The sequence below is a fragment of the Homalodisca vitripennis genome, chromosome 1 (assembly GCF_021130785.1).
Source record: "Homalodisca vitripennis isolate AUS2020 chromosome 1, UT_GWSS_2.1, whole genome shotgun sequence".
NCBI classification, from domain to species: domain Eukaryota; kingdom Metazoa; phylum Arthropoda; class Insecta; order Hemiptera; family Cicadellidae; genus Homalodisca; species Homalodisca vitripennis.
In genome coordinates, this window is record NC_060207.1 from 135377970 (window position 1) to 135399703 (window position 21734).

Consider the following 21734-nt stretch of genomic DNA (forward strand, 5'->3'; position numbering starts at 1 on the left):
AAAGGCAAACCAATAGGATATTATATAATACACTCACCTGCACATCAAGACCAATGCCTGGTGACGGTGGAATGATTTAGCTTGCTGTAAAAAACATGAAATTAGTTTGACTTTTACATTATAAACAAAATAAATGGTTTTATATACAATATTTTAATTTCCCCTTATCATGTATTTTTTAAATTAAACAACCAAACACCATGTTTGATAATGTGTTGGGACAAAATATGATTCTGTCTGCACACAAGAGGGAAGGAGATCAGAGCTATCCCATACATACCAACTGTGTGTTCCAAGTTGATAACTTCCTGTATTTAATTTGGTGAAGTGAACAAAGAGTAGAATATCAGAGTGGCCACTGAAAACCTCTTTTCAAATCCCTGGGATTTTCCCAATTTTCCTGGTAAAAATTCTTTGATTCTCTAGTCCATTTTGAACTAAATAAACAACTATAATACTGTATTTAACTATTACGCGGAATATCGATAATAAATCACCATCAGCTGTATTTGCAAGAAATGCCACGATGCTGCAGTGGTCTAACAAATTTCATCGCTAGTGATATGCAAGAAATTCAGTGACGATTCATTGCTACCACCTATTTTAAGTTCTTTAGTTTTAATTCTGTGTCGTTCAATATAGACATAACATTGTGTATACCTAATAATCTTTCTTTCTGTGATGTTTGGAAAATAAATGTATCCAATTCAGAAAAATGAAGAGAACAAACATTTGCATTTGTCTAAACAGATGCTGTCATGGGGCAGACTACAGTCTAGCATTGCGGGTCAGGGGTCCGTGCTACATGAATTTCTGGTACGAGACCACGATTTGGTCAGAACACAAGGTTGGTTCGGTAAAACCAATAAATATCTCAAATATATTCATCTGAACTTTATTTCCAACTTTGTTTAAGCCTTTGGTAAAACAAGCCTAAGAATACCATTCTACTTCAAAAGAAATTTGTAGATTCAGGAAAATGAATGCATTTTAAAAATTACGTCATATCATCTACCTTCTGCTTTTAAATAATAAAATAGTATGTTATAAAATAAGCTTTTAGAATATATTTAATTTACATAAAAATGTATGGATATACATTAATAGAGAATCAATTTCAGTACAACTACACGAAGTATGACGAATGAATAAAATACAAATTAACAATCTTCTGTTTATTGCCGAGCACCTTACGTCCGCGCATAGAACCAGCATTTTGGTGTCGACAAATATAGATATAGAAAATAAATACAAACTTCAATTAAAATATTAATTATTTATCATGTTATTTTGTTTCCTAACAGTTTTAGGTTAATTTGGTTATCTATCTAAATTTTGTTATACAGAAAGTACAAAAAATGTGTTAGTAATTAGTAATTGGTAATTTGCGTACTGCTGATCAGCTGCAGTCCTCAAACAGAATTGTTTGGATTCGAGAATCAGTTTCTACACGTCACTAATTGCAATATTGTGAAATAATGATTTTTCAAGCGCATTTAAAACACTTCTGTTTGTATCGGAATCAAGTAAAAAGAACCGTGGAATCGAGTATTGGAATCGATCCATTCCTACTAAAGATTTCGGTGACATTATCCATGCATAATCCACGCCTTTCCAGATTCTCATCGTTGATGGCAGTCCTAGTTACAGTCCCGCCAAAGTATTATGGCTCCAAAGATATCCCACTGTTGATCAATAATATGAAGAATGCATCAGAAAGTTATCTGCTACAGGAGTTACCAAAGTGCAGTTAATTTATGATCTGCAGAATAAGTAGAAGACACTAAAAGTAATATGAAGAATACGAGTACAATTAAAGTTATCAATTACTGGTTCTTGCATATTTTGTGTTTCGTCTTTAGGATAATGCAAGAATAGAATTACCCCATCACGACAACACAACTTACAAAGTAAATAAACACACAAAATGCTGTGGTTCAAGTCACAATGTTTTCATTAGATTATAGTCATGGACTACAAGACTACATGTTGAAAAGCTCCTCATACATGTTGCCCAATTTAGTCCGAACATTTTGGATTGTTCAACCGATCATCACGAGCGGGGAATTCATTAAGATGAATAGTTGATCAGAGAACTGATTGGATATCCACCAGCCGTTGTCCAGCTACCAATGCCGCTCTGATAACGAAGACTGACATGGTAAATTTGGCCTGCTGACAGTCTGCAGACTGGCAACAAAATTAAGCTGCCTTTACACTGACAAGTTGTGAGAGAATTTGTGCAACTACTATTGCATAATGTGAACAAGATAAGCAATTATTTGCTATAGCTGTGTTGCTGGTTGTTGCTGAAGTCAATACAAAATATGTTCACACACAGCAGTGATGTCTCGTCAATATTTATTATTGAAATTTTAGTGGCCGACACTACTCTCCAGTTCCTGCAAACAATTGTCCGACACTGGTTGTAGCAGCACTCATTCTTGAGCACATTTAGACTAGCAATGTTTATGGTTGAACACAAAATTTGCTCTACTTTTGCAAATGTTCAGCTAGTTTTGGATGTGACCTGATCCACCGCCAACCCCAGACATTACATTTGTCTGCTACTCCGACCTCAGCTTATTCTATTGCTGTGCATTGTGTCGGATTGTGTAGTTTGTAATTATGTGTTAGGTTAGTTATTTACCTGAAGAAGAGATCAGATTGAATATCTAGAAAGGTAGTGTTACTGATTTTTTGTAAAACTGAACAATGGTAAATGTCCGGAAAAATTTTGTTTCCTTAACATTTGATAGTAAATATTCGAGAAATGTTATTCAAAAAATCACTTGTCTTTAGAAATTTCTTATTGTTTCAGTTTTATGACCAGCTGATTTTAGAGAAACTGATGCCTAATTACTTTTCATAAATAGATGTACAAAACAAATTATCTTTGTGTAGTATAAAAAGATTACAAAAATAAAAGAATCCAAGATCTTCCATAAAGTAAAAATATTTAATGAGTAGTATCCTAACATGTGCCTCATGCAGTGGCAAATGTGTTGACATATCAACAATTTTTTTTTGCCAGACAATGTTAACATCTAAATGTTTTCTCATTGACATCGTGAATAATAAAAGAATACTGATGATACAAAAAAATATTTATTTAAATCCCATGTTTATGTGAAAAAATTTGCTGTTAAAAGTTATGTTGCATTAAAAAATTATGACACTTTGGGACATCTTTGATATTAATTTAAACCTCTTTCTAGTCAAAATAGTTGAGCTGACCTGTTGCTGATGTGCCAGGGTCTGTTTCATCAACACCATCTTGATGCTCTGCTCCATAGCGTACTTCTTGGCCCTGGTGACTGCATCCTGCTGCTCAGCAGTCAACTTCGGCAGTGGAGATCCAAGGATTCCAATTATCCCCAGCCGGGAACCAGGTCCTACATTCAATACATTGTTATATATAGAAAATACCTTTGATTTAAACCTTACTAGCAGATATTTTACTTCAATAAGATGTTTAATAAAAAAATAAAGATTTATTTAAAAAGGTTTAAACTATCATTGTTATAAAATCTTACAGAACAATAATTGAGAAGAGCTCTATTATGAAAATCTATTACTATTAGAAAAAAAAACAAAAATTGTGCAATATAAATTAATTGTCTGATTTAGTTTAGTTTTTTAACCCCAGATATAGTACCATAGTAAAATTCAAAATGGTTTGCGGTTTTCAACACTTTACAGGTTGTTTTTTTAATTTTTAAGCCAAATACATACCCATATGGGTTAACCAAATACTGTATTATTATAACTGGTTTTGCAGGAATTGTAAATTATAACACTAATGTGATAATTACAAAAAATGTCTACATGACCTAGATAAAAATTTGTTGGAAGTTGCGTACTGAATTTCTTAACTTCAACCACCTTAGGGATGAGAGAATAAATACTTTTGAAAAACTAAGATATTGACGACAATTTTATAAGAAACAAATATTTGCATTTAGTTTTTTGGTAGAGTAAGTAAATTTTGAGTAAGAATATTTAAAAAAATTCACAAACAAAAAGATTGCATATACATGACATATATTTTTTGGGATTCTTTAAAAAACTTAATTAACTTTGAAAAATGCTACTATAGCTAGTAGTTGTGCTTTTAGAAAAAACAGATTTAATCTAATATTTAAAATGTTATTTTAAGAATACAATTTTTTTGTGAAAACCAAAACTTTCTACTACGAATTTAAATTTATAATCAAAAGGTATTTTTTAGATTTATAATTTATTTCTTATTTATGTATTTTTCTTGATTTTATGTTCTGTAAGCTTTAATAATGTTAAAGTATATGAGTTTACATTTTAAAAATTAGAAACAGCAAAGATAAAAATAAGTAAATGAAAAACAATTGGTCTAGGCAATTTGAAAACTTGGCAATCAAAACTAACAACAAATAAAATATGTGTAAAGCTGTTACAATTGTGCAAAACAATAATGAAGGAGTAAAAATAAATATTATAAGAAGGATCTTATATGACGTTTATGACAGTTTATTAAAAAAAACCAATAACAATTAAACCCGGAAAAAAACATGATTACATAAAAGCACTACCTAATTGGCGTGGCTTGGCTTCATGACTGCCCCTTATTTTTGACAAAAATGTGTGAACTCTTTATTACTGCTGGCTTGCAATCCAAAAGAACTCAGCCCTACCTCAATGCATTCTATCTCAATACCTAACTGGATTTGTCTACTCAAAATTATTCAATAAATAAATATGAAGAAATATAGAGAAGATTTGCATTGATTGCATGTCAATGCTTGTTCATAACAGTAAAGAAACATTAATTGTAAGGGTTTACAATAAAGAAAATAAATTATAAAATAAGTCAGGCCACATGACAAATTTAGTTTTTAATATATGAGCATAAAACGTATAGAAATTTCAAATTTGAAACAAATAAAAAATTAAATTATGCAGTTAATCTTTTACTAATAGATATATCCTTAACTATCAAAATGACAAATAAAAGATTTTTACTAAACAGGCATGACAGGCTTTGCTGAGACTGCATGCAATTTCAAGTTCAAGATTATTTCATTCATATGTCCTGCAGACATTAAAATTAGACGAACAGATATTAATATAAGAAATGTTCAATACAATGTTATATCCCAGCAAAAAAAAATATATAAATTGTGCTAGCCTATTTAGTGATAGGCTTTAATAAAATCTCATCGATTGACATGCACACCAACATAGAACTCACTCTTGTCTATGTAGAAATTAAGTTTCATGCTAAAGTCTAAAAATATCTTTCTCAAGATATCTTCCAAATAGTTAGGCACATGTGTTACTATGTTACATGTTAAAATGTCATATCATTGTGCTCTGTTTGTTTATTTATTAATTTATTTATTTTGTTATTTTCTCATTGTCATTATTGTTACCCATGGGACAAATGTAAAAATGTTAGCTAACGCTAAGATAAATCCCATTCATAGACATGTACTGTCATTGACATCGTTGTTGACCATATAGAAGTGAAGCTTCAAGCAAAAATTCAAGTCATCTTCTTCTTGAAATCATGCTGACAGACAGATAGAAATAAATTTTTCTAGCTTCTCAAATGATAGGATTTGCTAATTAATATTAATTTCTCGGGCTGTCTAATTATTATTTAATATTTGCAGTATTTTAGTATTAAATCATTAATAATAGTTTATAGAATGTTGGAAAGACAATTTGCCATGCCTTGTCTAAAAATTAATACAGATACATTTTTTCAAACTGTCAATCATTTTGGATCATTTAAACAAATACAATCTTGAAAGTTATACACTACATAATAACTAAGTCAATAAAATATAGTTAAAATATTGTAAAAATGAAGAAAATTCCTTTAAAATAAAATTTATTCTGAGCATTTTAAAGGTAACATAATTATTTAAAGAATTAAATAGGGATGACACAATGTTTTGGTTTACATTATAAAATATTATATGGAAGTAAGTCTGTTATTATTTTTACTTACCAGGTGTAAGGCTTCCAGTCTGATTGAAGTCATAAATTGGGGCCGACAAAAATGGGAAAGAGGGTCCTGTAACAACAATCAGCATTAGATTCAGATCAGAAGACCTCTGTAGTGCACGCACTCATGAAGGACCACAAAGTTTTATGACAGGATCGTAACTACAACTCTCCGAATCATCATTGCTATAAAGCTTTAAGGAGACTGCAGCATGTATGTCTCTACTGGAGAAGCATAGACATAATAAATGTTGAACAATGCATGTTAAACAAAGAATTAGTGTTCACAAAAACACAGTCCCAAAATATCACATTTAAGATTTTTGCCTGTAGTATATTATTTGTTACATGGAGTGATTGAATGAGTTTCTTTCGTGATTTCATATAAACATGTTTGTGTTTACCACACTGTTAGGAATAAATACAAAATATATCTAATTAAAATAATAACATTTAACTTAGACAAAAAACTGTTAATAATTTATATTCCATTATATGTCCAGGGCGATCAAATAAAAAACATTTGGCTCGATAATTTAACAACTGAATATTTTCATTTTGAAAATAAATAACATATGCCAATCTCCAAATGCTAAACTTGTTGTCTCAGCAAGACATTATACATGTCATTGTGACTCCTGTAACAGCAATTCAGTGTGAATAAAATATTAAACTCAATTAAAAACCAGTTGTAAAAGTCAAATTTCCTTTTATTTAAATGTAGAAAATAAAATAATTAATTTAAAAAACCCTTCAAATTTTACAATGAAAACATGTGAAAGCACTACAAAAAACTATTACTTAACAGGTTTCCAAAAGGAACATGTTCATGGAACCAGTAAAAAAATTTGCAGCTGACTCCTTGACTTTACAGCATTTACAAATATGTAAAGGTGTTTTAAATTGTCTTTCTAAATAGTATGAATGAACTTAAATGTAAAAAATGTACTCATACTCATATTATTTGTTTCAGACTGAACATGATGCACCAATATGAATAGTGTTTGATAAATTAAAAATTACCATTAGATGAGAATTTTCTTAAAAATGTTAATTCAAATTAATAATTTATGCATTGACGTGTTCACAGTTGTTGACCAAAGTACAACATATAAATAGCAACAAATCTCTTTGTTTTAGGATTTAAACCCTTATTTCAATCTGTACTTTCTTGGAATTTCTCACAGAGATTTATTATTGATTTCACTGGGAATAGTATAGAGATTTTTACTGGCTTAATTTTAAAAAGTAGGCTAATTCTTTGCACTACAGAATTTGCAATATAAGCATTTGAGGACATCTTAATTTGCCTGATAGGAAGTTAAATAAAAGTTAAAATAAAATAAAAAGTTAATGGTGGACCTGATTAAAACATAAAAAGAGTGACCATTTTAAAACTTGTTCAAATACAAATAAAACACTCATAAATCTAAATTAATTTATGTTATACAAATTATGTCATCACATTCTAATTTAATGGGTCCAGTTATTAATTTAATAAACACAATGTTTAAGATTTTAACAAAATGTTAATAATAGAGTTTAATGGGATTAAAAATAAAGTTTATGTTCAATCAGTAAAGCATTTAAAACAAAATTTAAATTATGACCAACACAAGACCTGTGTACTTCATTTTAACAGTGTTGTTTACCCCAAATTGTATAAGAAAAACTTATGGTCCAACGAATGTGCACACTACAGAGGCAAGTAGTTCCAAATTATTTATAAAACAGTAAAATGATTGTCAATAAATTATGATTAACTTAAAATTTAAAACTCGTCTGTGTTTGTTTATAATGTTATGTTGATCTGGAAGTTACACTAGCTTCAATCTAATCAAATTACTGAATTTGAAAAAAAAAAAAAACAAACACAGAGGAGTTGAACCGACGCTAAATCTGTCTGAGAGACCTTTACCGCAACGGGTAGGAGGCCTGTCTGCAAAGCTGACCGTTCATTTCGCTAGTCCACCTGCACCTCGTGCAACTCTTAACCATGGAACAACACAGAAGAGCAGAAAAGAAATAATAAGTTACATATCTTCATACTGAAACCTTACTCTAGGCAAACACAATATTGAGGCGTAATACTAACTCCAGCAGTACTTAACATAGATTAATGAAAAATTAAGATTTAAAAATAATAACTAAAGACACATTGTAACTGATTGCGCAAAATTATTCTGTGGAACTATTTTAAATGCACTAGATGTATTTTGATTTTTCAAATAACTCAGATAATGCATTTTTTAAATACTTGCAATTTTTATAATTATATTTTAAATGTAAATATGCCCTTTTAACTGGCCTCAACTCCTTCAGTGAAGAAGAGTATCTTTTGTGTGACAACTGATATGACAGAACCAATTGTCTAGTTATATATCATTATTATGCAAACCCGTCTTGAATCAAGGTGTTTTCACAATTTAATATTGTTTTCTAATTGGTTTGATATATGTTAGAAATATTAAATTAATACAAATATAGACCACACAATATTGAAAAAGATAAAATAAATACTGAAATATATTACAAAACAAGGATAAAATATAATTAAACAATTTTTATGATTATTTATTCCAAATAGATTTTTAAAATCTAATGTAAGTTAGTTGTTCCTCTTTAGTTGTAAGGAAAAAATGTTAGCCTCCATTAGAATAATACTGCTAAAACAGATTTGTGAGATTAACTTAATTTAATTTTCAAAGTATATTACCCCCATATTTTTGTTGTTTCTCGATTAATATCTCAAATGGGGGTAGAAAAAAGTGCAGTCAAAAGTAAATAAAAATTATTATAGTACCAGTATTCAAGAAACACACACCGATACATATATCTAAAAGGAAATGGTATAAAACTCATGAATGTACTGAAATGATTTTAAAAACCACGTAAAAGACCTACAGACTTATATCTAAGCACAAAATTGATGGGTATTGACAAAATGGGATAGGGTGGGAAAACAATAATGAGGGGTGGTGAAGTTCAGCCTTCTCCTAGATAATATGGGAACGTGATATCTGCAAGCATAACCAGAAAAAATTACCGTGAGAGATGTTTCTAAAACACACATACAAGCATTCACGCAAAGCCACTAGTGTAGCATCTTAAATTACAAGTTTCAGTTGAAATAAACATGGCATCATACTGAATAATATTTATGCCTGAGAAGCCTCAAAGCTTGATTTAAGTAAATTTCAGATAGAAAAACTGCATTTAAATCAATGCATTAAAAAATGTACGTAAGTCTTTAAGTAAATTTCAGATAGAAAAACTGCATTTAAATCAATGCATTAAAAAATGTACGTAAGTCTTATTTAGAGTATGTTAAAGCATTGGTAAAATGTACCTTAAGAATTGTTACTAGGCAAATGTTGTAAGACATCATGTTTATTTACAACTTTAGCAACTTATGTGTACACTACAGCTACCGGTTTAATTATTAACTATGCTTTTTTTTAACTCAGAGATAATGTACAATAATCAAAACCGTATATCTAGTTACTCTTAAATAATATTAATTATCATATATTTGTATTGCTGTGCCTTTCAGTTAATATTAGAGTCTCTTATAACACACTGCACTCCTAGGTAAATTATTTTCAATATTAAGAAAACATGTTTTTGTTTAAGTTTGTTATCGATTAGGGATGATCTGTTACATAATTATGTACATTTGCAATGTAATAAAAACAGACAATGAATCAAGAAAAGGTTTAGCTGCTCTTTTCTTCAGATGTTACACCCTAAACACAAGGTTGAGTACTACACACTAAACTTAAAAAATTAAGAAAAATTGCGAACATCCAGAACATACCAAAAATTAGGACATAACAGAAAAGTTGAATGTTGGATATTTTACTGAATCTGTTATTTTTTGAATAGATATATTATAGTAACAAGACATTTTAAGAAGTGCAATACATTTTCAAATAAAAAAAACTTTTAAGAATTGTATACTTAACTTTTTAAGTGATAATAGTCCTCAGTCTTTACAGTGTTATGGAGGAATGGATAGCTACTCAAGCTAGACATAATAATGATTTTAGCACTCAGAAGATTTATTTTTGAGAACTTGATGCTTAAAGAAGGTTTGATAAAAAATAGCTGATTTAGTTTACATTCTAAATCTGACAAAAATTAAACTAGTGTCTGCTAAAACCATAAGCCATCGTAGCTTTAATTAAAATCAAGTTTAGTTTTACACAGTGCTATATTTGAATTCCACCTATGTAGGCCTATTCCTATTAACTATAAGTCACTGAAATGAATTTATCAAGTAACTCAAGTCAATTTTGTTTTTTTAGTGTAGTGTTTGATACTAAATGTTCTCTATTAATGAATCCAAAACAAGTATTGCAATGTCTGTATATTAAAAAATATCAGTATTTTCTTCATTAAAAATGTGTTATTCTATTTAATACAAACATATACTTGCAATACAAAAAAAGCCACAGTAACTCAAATATCTGTAGTAGGGCCCATGTATTTTCAAGAATTTAGGACAACATTAACATTCTTAAACTTTAAACACTACTAAACTTTCTCCTGCAATTTCTTCTATGTGATTAGTAATTTAAACTTTGTGTGTGTCATGCAACAAGTTTCATCACCTCGAACTAATGACACGCTGTTAACTTTGTAAATACATTTTGGACGGACTGTCATAAATCAATACATAATTTTAACGACAATACACCCACAACAATATGATTTACTGACAACTGACTTTAATCCTTTGAATGCCAACATCCGATTTTACCAGACGTAAAAAGTTGGTTGAAAAGTGCCAACAAACGAATTTACCGGACGTTCGGGGAAAGAAATCACTAAAAATCAAAAACTTTATATTTTTATACTAGTATCATATTAACTATTTCGTGAAGAACTGTTCTTTTCAAAATAAGTTGTTATAGTACATATCCGATCAATTAAATTTAACGAAAATCAATCTAGAACTTATATATAAAATTTTTGGTTGACATGGCTACCGGAAACAATGTGACACTAGTTTCTGAAGATTATTATTGAAGGTGATGATATAAATTTTTCAAGATCTATAGACAATTGAATACCCTTTCTAGTTATATGGACAAAGAAGAGGATATGAATGTTTTTGGTAAGTCCAGTTTGATATACCTAAGTTTAATATTATGGTGACTGTGTTATTTTATGTTAATTAGACAGAGTTTATTATTTTATGTTGATAGCTTATTAAATAATCAAACTGTAAATCTTTTATTGAAACCTTGCAAAATGCCTTTAAAAGGGCTTTTAGGTGCATTCACTAGAAAAATACCTAGTACTTTTCGGTAAACCCACTCAATAAATACTTGGCTCTCAAAGGGTTTAAACAAGTTAAATTACTATTACAGTTGAAGCTAATCATCTCATAAGTCAAAAAGCCAAGTGGGAAAGATTTTTCACTATATGTAAAAAACAAATTTAACAACAATTGTGTGTTGTTTATTTTCCAACCAGAATCAGCCTCCAGTGACATAGAGTCAAAATTCACATCTACAAATTGTGGCATTTAAGTACTTCAAATTTTAACATTTGTACAAATATTTCACTCATTGAATGATATCATTGATTTTCATTTAATATGATTAAAAATAAACTGACTAAATGGATTAATCCTATTGATGATGGAACCCTTAATAAGATAATAAAATCCCACACCGAGAACATTCTAGAAAAAACTAAAATGCTAAATGCATTTCATTGTTTTATTACCGTACCCAGATTACTCGAGAATGAAGACGCTCACTCTTAAACTGAAACAAAAAATCTCCACAACACAAAAACTACTTTTTAAATTTCATCAACTACTAACTTTAATTGATTGTCAGTCTCAAATAAATTTGCAGACTGATTTGATTCGGTTACGACAAATATGTTAAATAGGCCTAGTTTCCCAGCCAAAAAACAAAATTGTGTGACTCCGAAGTGTGTTTGGCTGAAGGACTCAGTATCATAGAAAATCCTGTAACATCCCAGAAACAGACGAAAAAATATTAGTTTTGTATTATTGCTTTCACAACCTTTTTCCAACAGTACAATATCCTATAAGTCTTCTTTGATGATGGTTGACTTAGCAAAATAAACTAAGTTCATATAAAATTGAAATTAAAATTTTACCACATGACCGGTAACAAAAATGTTATTGAAAACAAAGAAACCTTTGCTAGGTACCAATAGTCCACCTGATACACAAGACAGGTTGAACCCAAACCCAAAAATGTTATCAAAATCCGATGTATACATTAAGTTTTACTGCTTAGCATTGCACACTACACGACAAATGGAAGTAGTACAAAAAATCTCTTCTCATACAACAGTTGAGGCAAACAAATGGATCTTTACCAATTCAGTATTTTGTGGTTGACTGCTGTGAATTGTGGTACCTACTTACCCGAGGCTAATGGCTTCATCTTCTTGGCCGCAGGTTCATCAGGACCGCCCAGCAGGTGGTCTTGGTGTACTGGTGGAGGAGGAGGTGGTGGTGGCAACAACGCTGCACCTGGATGCTATAGGAACAGTATGTTTATGTAAATGCCAATCCCTTAAATGTAGATAACAACAGTGCTGTTGTTCTAAAATGTGCTTATGGAAAGAAATTACAAGCATAAAGTAAGAAACAATATATACAAGATTTTTTATAAGGAAAATATCCCTCAAATAAAAATAGAGCAAGAACACTTTGTATTGAAGATTAAAAATTTACTTCCAAACAGTCATAGTAATACAAAACTGGCAGTGATGGTCATAAAAAAATTCAAACTTGTTAAATATAAGCATAAAGTAAGAAACAATATATACAAGATTTTTTATAAGGAAAATATCCCTCAAATAAAAATAGAGCAAGAACACTTTGTATTGAAGATTAAAAATTTACTTCCAAACAGTCATAGTAATACAAAACTGGCAGTGATAGTCATAAAAAAATTCAAACTTGTTAAATATAAGCATAAAGTAAGAAACAATATATACAAGATTTTTTATAAGGAAAATATCCCTCAAATAAAAATAGAGCAAGAACACTTTGTATTGAAGATTAAAAATTTACTTCCAAACAGTCATAGTAATACAAAACTGGCAGTGATGGTCATAAAAAAATTCAAACTTGTTAAATATACATTTTTATATAAATTAAGCTTCTAGATATAGCATTTAAACATTTAGGTCTATACTAGCATAAATCTTATTTTATCACATTGTAGTGTTGTTCAAAAATGTAAAATTAAAGCTTTGAATAAACATTTTTTTTACCTTGGGATATTTAAATGCGATTTAAATGAAATTATCAAATAATTTACAATGTTTATTAGCTTAAAAGTTGAAACTTTATTGATTGGTTATTTACTATTTGCTTTTAAACAAACCAAGTAATACGTAATTTAAGCTACAGGGTGATCTGTTTCAAAAGTTTTTTTATTTACAGAATAAAAAAATAATTAGTCTCATTTAGGCCTCTAGTTATCAACAGAATTTAAACTCGTTTCAATACAATGACTACATGAAGGGAATTGATTTTTCATATAAAATGCTCTACCAATATTTGGAGGATATATGGGGGTTAACGGAACAATGGAAGAAAGTAACACTTAACATCTTATCAAGAATGGTACTGAATGAGTACATACTCTACAAACAAAACTCAGATAATCCTGGAACTACATTGGACTTGTTCTAAATATCATTAAAGAAAAGCTTTCTAGACATTAGCTTAAGAACAAAAATATTCAAACCAACAAGTGAGCTTAACAAAAATTATGGGTGCTGGGGTTGATTTTTTTTAGGAACAATTACACTTGAAGAGGAAAAAAACCTGTTCAGTTTGTAGTGCAGCTGGCACTAACATTGTTGGGAGAAGAAAAAAGACTACATTTGTCTGTAAAGACATAAGAAAGGAGTTCATCGTTTATGTTTGCTTCACCAAATTTACGTAATTGTTCAAAACTCAAAACATGTAATAAATATATAACATCTTTTGTACTTTGGTATTATTCGGAGGCCACTAATTATTTTTGGAAGAGTTTTTTTACCGGGGACCTACAAAAACTACATTACTCGAAAAATGATACATTATTTAACTTACTGTGAAAATTAGAGTACACTGAAGCGATGTCAGCGAGAAACAGGCCACTCTGTTCCTATTTACTATTAGGCTATAAAAGTAGGTTTAGATTAGGTTATCATAAATATGTTACTAGTAGTATTAAGGTTGAAATAACTTTTACAAGTGCTCACGTGATCGGTGCTTGAATTTGCATACTATCTCTGGAACTAAAAGGGTTAATAACAGCTAAATTTCATTGTAATTTTCAAAACAAACTCAATTAGATGTTGAAGTTATGTCAAATGATTTATATTAGTTTTATAACTTTAAAACAAAATGGCTATGATGGTAACGTAGGTCACTTGTGGCCATAGTCTCATGACCATAGAAATGTTTTCTATTTTGATAAATTTTAGTAAACTTGTTCATCACAACAATTTTAATATACAAATTACAATTCTCTGTGTTATACAACTATACCTTTTTACAATAGAAATTGCATATTTAATTTTCTTTAACCTATTTTTAACCTAAGCTAATTTCCAATTGTTTGTTAAGTGGCCTAATAATTGTAATTTTATGGTCTGTATCATACTTGTTTTGTTACATTACTCTCCAATTGTAATTACCAACCATATTAAAGGCAGTATTGTTAATAGATTATGCCACCAATTTCCAAGAAGATATTAGTAGCTAGAATGAGAAAAAAGAAGATGAAGAAAAGTGCGCTGAACATCAGGAACAAGGTAAGAGAAAAATCTATTATAACAAGAAGGCAACAATATCTGAAGAATATTTAAAGATTTTGTGATTAAAAAAAGCGGACAAAGTACAAAAACATAAGATAAAGAAAAGATTAATTCTTGATCCATTCTCCAGTCCTAAAAAAGGTACATCAAAATCTCCTCAAACCTTTAGCAAAGTTTTAACTGAGGTGTGTAGATAACTGCAAAAAGTCCTGGAAAGTGGAAGGCTGTAATTAACCCTTCAACGCGTTTTGCCGTACTGAGTACGTCATGGAGTAGTCGGTTATTTTTGTAGCTGTAACAGACAACTATCGAATGTTTTCAATGAAAAATGTATACCAATCGAAAGGAGAAGATTCAAACTTTCGATTAATTGAGTCGATATCTCGAAAAATCGATCTTTAGAAAAAATATCTGAGAAATCAGCTGCATTCAAGACGACGTCATTGCCGTGCAGCCGATCGTTTGTCAACTTACGTTTGTTGTTGTTTACAGTCATTGTTAGTGTGGTGGTTATGTTTTACTGACATATTTTTGTGTGTTTTATGTTCCTTTGTTTAGTTATTATTATTAGTTATGCTTTATTACTAGTTTTACAAGCTAACTATATTGTTTTGAAGAAGGAAATCCCGTTTTGACAGGAACAATTTGTTGTGTTTTATAAACATGAGTTGGGAATGGTTTGTAGGTTAGCTAGCTTTTAGGGAAATATTGTAACATATTTTAGGGATTTTATTTTAAAACTGTTATCGTTTTTGTAAAATGTTTTAAAATCAATATATTATTTATAAAACACAAAATCTCTAAAAAACCGCCAGAAAAATCAACGCACGAAGGGGTATGACCATGAAAAAAAAATAACGGCGTTGAAGGGTTAAAGAAATGAGACCAAAAGCAACTTTGACATCGACAATTGCAGGAACAAAGTTTTTTATGACTACAGGCAACACATGAAAACATTTTTTAAATCAGTAGCTAAAACTGTTTACTGTCATGTTAACATTAGTAGGCAGACCCCAGGAAAGCGGGATGTAAAATCTGTCAGGAACAAAGTTCCTGGCAAGAAGGAGAAAGTACCAGTCCATCATAAGGTCAAGAATATCACTTTGTTTACCATGAATTTAAAAAACCAACAATCAGATGTATTGTTGTAGGAAAGTAATTAGGTAGTGTTGAATGGATGTATAGCTCTAGGCCCATGTTGGTTGCGCTATTCATTGTAGATTAAGTTGAGGGTGTTGATTTAATTGTCCCACGTTGTCATCTGATGAAGTTCAAATATAGGTGTTTGTTTTAAAAGCCCAACGTTGTTGGTGTCATATGATGATCATCAGCATAAGATTAATTAATTGGCCACGTTGTTGGTGTTATGTGATGTAGTTCAAGAATTTGGGTCATGATGTATTGCCCAAGGTTGGTGATGCCATATGTTAAAGCCACAAATATGATGTTAATTCTATTGGAGTAATAATCAACGAAATGTCCAATTTAGGTTATGTCAACCCGATCACGTGGTCACTACCATGTATTTAACCCTCCGAGTGGTGAAAGACGCTACAACGTCTATTAAATCTCATTCGCCAGTGGCAGAGACGCTCTAGCGTCTATTAACGCAAGCCTTTTTTATTCCGGTATTTCCGATGTTATGTCTAGACTTAAATGCTATATATCAGATATGGTTAAAAAAGACTAGATTCCAAACTTTAATTTGATATAGTATTTAGATATACTGGCACTAGTGGAATCCTCACAACCAGTTCATCCACCTCCTGGACCAAGTGGAGATCTTCCTCACCGGATCGGTCATTTACCAAGCCAAAGTGAAAGACTTTGTGCAGTGTGTGGGCATACCAAAAAAAGGGGCAAAAGTCACTTCTGGTCCCAGCTTGTAATTGTGGGGTTCATAGGGAGTGTTTTCCTTACTTAGAACATTACTGGAGGCCTGCCAAACCAGGAAGAATGAGGTTCGCTCTGATACTGACTAAAATGCAGTAAAAACGTGTACATAAAAGTTTTGATCAGCAATTAGTGTGTTTTTTATGAATAATACATATAAACTATATACATTTTTCTTCATAGTTAAATTTTAAAACAAAATAGCTATTTTGGATTTGTGTAAACAAATTAAATTCAGTAACTTACTCACCCCAACACAAAAACAAAAAAAATTGAATTTTTATTATTGGGATTCAACCCATTGGTTTTTCACACCTATCCAAGGTAAATGTTTCATATTATTACCATTGTATTCTGTGTGTTATGTAGTTTAATTTTATATAATATGCCACAATTATACAATTTACAGTATTTTATACAAATTTTCTTTTGTGAATAACATACAAAATCAGTAAAAATTGGAGAAAAAAGTACCACCATTTGGAGGGTTAAAACCGAGCACGTGGTCAATGCCATGTGTTGAAAACCAATGTCAATTCAATCATAGCCTATTAATAATTTGTGTTCACTGCAAATATTGTTTATACTTATTTGTAGAATTTTATATGAGATCAATCAATAACGTGTTTGAAAAGCAATTCCAATGAAGTCCAGTCTGTAAAAACACCATAACTTACTCACTAATTAGGCCTATTATTGAACAATAACATGTTTCAGACACATTTACAAAAAATATAACATAAAAACAAAACAAAAATATTATTACACTTACTTTGTGGCTGTAAATTGCACCAAAACATTAATTGCATACTGCTTTTTTATTATTTTAAGTTCTATGTGAAAATAACTTAGTAGGATCATGTTTTTGACATTTTTGTGTACAGAAATTATATACCAAGGGTAGGGTTACGATATGCGGACCCGGTTTTTTTATATCGAAGAATGTAATCATCGATACCTAATATTCGCATCTCAAATCCTAGACTATCAATCGATATAAAAGTATCTATAACAATCACATGTTTTAAATTAAAATGTGAATTTAATATTTTAAATTCGCATTTAAATGATTATAACCAAAATTAGGAAAACTGAAGATGACCATATTTGCTCCTCTCACAGTTACAATTGTTTCTTCCCCACAAATTTCACATACTTTTTTGGTACGATTATGTGTATTATCTGAAAGTGTTTACAGCTGTTGATATAGATTAAGTTAATTGTTCAAAATAATTAATCAGTAACGATTGGTTATATCGATGGTTATGATTCAGTAATATCGTTTGCCAATTTTGATATAAAAAAAACCGGGTCCGCTTATCGTACCCTACCCTACCAAGGTAACAGAAAATTTAAAAAAATGTAAATTTAGAAAAAAAGATCTTTTGCTGTTTTCAGCATGGACTCCCCCCTTAAAAATAAAAAATTAATGTAGTCTAATCCTTTAATACCACACAGAGAATTATAAACAATGAAGTATATAAGCTACATAAAAATTCACGAACAATAGAAAATCTACATGTATTGTTCAAATTAATCAATATCGGTTGATGGATGTAATTAAGTAATATCAATTGTTAATATTGGTAAAAAAATCAGGTCCGCTTATCTTACTCTATGTACTCAGGCCCTACAATAATAACCTATGAGAAACAAGAAAACATAAAACCAAATTATATTTAACTGCAAAACTGTTACGATTTTTTAAAACTTTTAATTATTTTATTATAAATTTCCATCTATATGCTTAGCCTACTGTCTTTCAAATTCAGCTAGCCTCTCTCATTGAAATATATTTAGGTGTAAATTAGTTTATATGTATCTTAACCCTAGAACTGTTAATCGACATAATTTTGTCGGTCAATGCCGCTTCTGTAGTGTTAACCGTCAAAATTTTGTTGGTCAAACATTCCCTCGTATAATTACTTTTTACAATATACTCCGGTAACGTATCGATATAATTCATGCACCATTGGATTCGGGAAGAAAAATGCTAGGGAACAGATGAGTTTTATTCCTCTTTGTATTATGGTTATGACGTAGCAAGCTTGTCATTTTGAACGTAAAAGAAAACGACGCAGTTTGTTGTGACCGCCATATTGCCGCTGCCGTTCTGTATCACTTTCGTGCCGAGCTGTGGATATTTGTAAGTTTTAATACTAGTTTTACGCGTGTTTTAGTGTCTTATTTAATGTGTAGTGTGTTGTTTGATGTCGTAGTAGTGTAAACATATATATTTTAGAATAAATCAATTTCTATTTACTGAAATATGTTTGAGAAATTACCGGCTTTGTGTAGGCTATGGCAAAATGACTTGGCTAAAATTCATTTCACATAGTTTGTTATTGTTTTCACTTACTAAACGTTATTTATAGCACTCTTTTAGCTCTGAAGTAATTATTTATTTTTGGTAAATAGATAGTTTTCACAATAAAATATATATTTCCTGTAATTTCTTTGATTATATATAAGTTAATAACTGTTTGGGTTATTCTATATTCTTCCAATATATTTAGTTATATTTATAGTTTTCTAACTACATAATATTTCCTATTACTTATAAACCATAAATTTATAAATTTTGATATAGTACAAACTTTAGAAACGATTTTATATTTTGCTGAATGAAAATTTTTCGCAAAATTTTTGAATAATGGCAAAATTTAACTTTTTTTTACTTTTCAAAAAATAATTTATGGTAATTATTTCATTAGTAACTGTATATTCTATTTAATTCTAAGTAATAAAATATGCAATATAACATGTATTCATAGATAAATGTATTAGCAAAACTTGTTTTACCAAAGTCTTACGTGTACACCCAATTTTCAGAATTTATACGCATCGCTGCTTTTTGTTCTATAGCTTTATGATGCTTTCATAAATGTGTATAATGTTTAAATGTTTTTCTGAAACTAATAGATAAAATTTAACACAGAATGGCTATCTCACTTATAAATATTTCTCACTATAACTTCATTTGCTAGGTATGGTCCCCCCCAAATTTAAGAAATATTTTTCGTAAATTTTATATTTGATTAAAAAAAGTGTTTAATATTAGAAAATTTTTTATGGTTAATTTTACAATATAGTGCAATTCTACGTTTAATTCTGAACACAAAAATATATACTCTTATTTATATTGCTTTTATTTTATATTTTTAATAATTTTGGTATCAATTTACAATAACGTGACCATGGAAAGGTATGTTCATTTTTTTTTCCTGAAAACTACAATTTTTCCTGAAAACAATAGTGAAGAAAAAATTCGTCGGCAACAAAAATCAAAGGAGTTACGATTTTTTGAAATCCTCTGAAAACTCTGGTTTTGACAGTAACTCTGGCAATTTTAATGAAATGATGCTGACTAGTACGTTAATCCTGTCAAAGATGCCTGCCCGCTGCGCAGTGCTTGCTCTTTTAGAAAAAAAATTAACTTGAGCTTGCAAAAGTCGAATCCCAGATCACGTGATGCCCCTGATCCTTAACCCTCCAAGTGTTGTTCGACAAAATTTTGTCGGTTATTTTCCATCCTTAACGCAATAATGCCCGAAAGGCATCAATATAATACAATAATATACTTTCCCCCCAGTTTATATGCACCTGTGATAATAATACTTGGCTATAAATGCCCAACCCATGAAAAAAGTCCATTTTTCATGGTCACGGTATTGTAAATAAATACCATAATTTTTTTAAAAAAACCTTGCGCGAAGCTCCAAAACAGCCCGACACTACAGGATGAAATGACCGCCAGTTCTAGGGTTAAAGAACTTAAAATAAAAACTTAAAGATCCAAAATTATCTACTGGCACAGGCTAGTCTTAAAAATTGGCTTTATTCTGGTTTATAAAAACCTAGTGTAATAGATTGTCACAAAATGTCTACCTACTTGGTGTTTCTTGTTTGAAGAACATAAATAATTGAACACAAGATTTAAGTTACGTTTGCTTTGAAAATAGGCTAAATTGACATAACTAAGTTCAATCAGAATTGCTTTAGGAATCCCACTTGCTAAAGAAAAATATAAGAAAACTAACATGGGTATTATAAAAATCTCAAAAGAAATCATTTAGTCTAAATTAGTAGGCTAGTTAACAATCCTTTGCTTACCAATCCAATTCCACCATTCATCATGAAACCTTGAGTAGCAGCCATTGCGAATAGAATTCAGTACAAATAAGACCTGTAATATAGTTAAATTCAAGTCAATTATTAAAAACAATAATACCAAAGCCGAATTTCTAAGATCACTGACACAACCACAACTCAATTCCACGGACACGACTCCAAAAGATGGCGATTGACGAATGGCGATTTCACCGATTTGTCGATGAAGAGTAGGTAAGGTGAGAAGAATAATAAAATGCCGACTACGTCTACAGCCTTTGATGTCTAATTTTCTAGATAGAGAACCGAAGATAGCTAGATATATATATATATATATATATATATATATATATATATATATATTATATATATATATATTTGTCTATATGAGGTTTAAATTTGAAAACCCACTGTGCACATATTTAATTTTTGGGTTCCCATAACCTTCTTTAGAATACCACTCATTATACAAACAGTAGTGGTGTTCGTTAAATGTGTGGAAATATTTTGAAATATGATTAAATATGTGAAAATTAAACAAAGGAATTATAAAATTCTTACAATACTGTGGTATATTTCGTTTCGTTTAGCGTTTGTACTTTGTATTTAAAAATATGACATTAGAAACTGGTTAAATTACCGTACGACATTGTGATTTTGTACGCGTGTATATCTTTTTAGGGTTCTACTTTCTGCTAATAGAAAAAATATTTTGTTAGCGATTTTTAATTGCAGCTTTATAACAGCTTTAATTCGATAAATTTCATAAAATCGACGAAAGAGGAAATATTATTACACAAAAAAAGTTACCGTACTAGTTAAAAGAAAAGTTTTAATATCTTATTTGGAGCAAACAAATGATAAATAACAGAATAAATGCATCTTTACTAAACTATTGCTATCTAATTATTAACTTAAGTTTATTGTCTGAC

The 21734-nt window shown here is 30.0% G+C and overlaps 1 protein-coding gene across 2 annotated transcripts in view; it reads right to left on the reverse strand.

Moving 5' to 3' along the window:
* The window catches only part of LOC124371687 (poly(U)-binding-splicing factor half pint), a 41974-nt gene extending 20950 nt beyond the window's left edge, over positions 1-21024 (reverse strand). The window contains exons 1-5 of one of the 2 annotated variants that reach the window (XM_046830028.1): positions 20806-21024; positions 12404-12518; positions 5993-6058; positions 3238-3395; positions 38-84 (exon numbers count right to left, since the gene is read on the reverse strand). In XM_046830028.1, coding sequence (XP_046685984.1) covers positions 38-84; positions 3238-3395; positions 5993-6058; positions 12404-12518; positions 20806-20850 — 431 coding nt within the window. In that variant the 5' untranslated portion in view covers positions 20851-21024. The other variant, XM_046830034.1, reaches the window with a different exon arrangement.
* Positions 21025-21734: the final 710 nt, after the last annotated feature.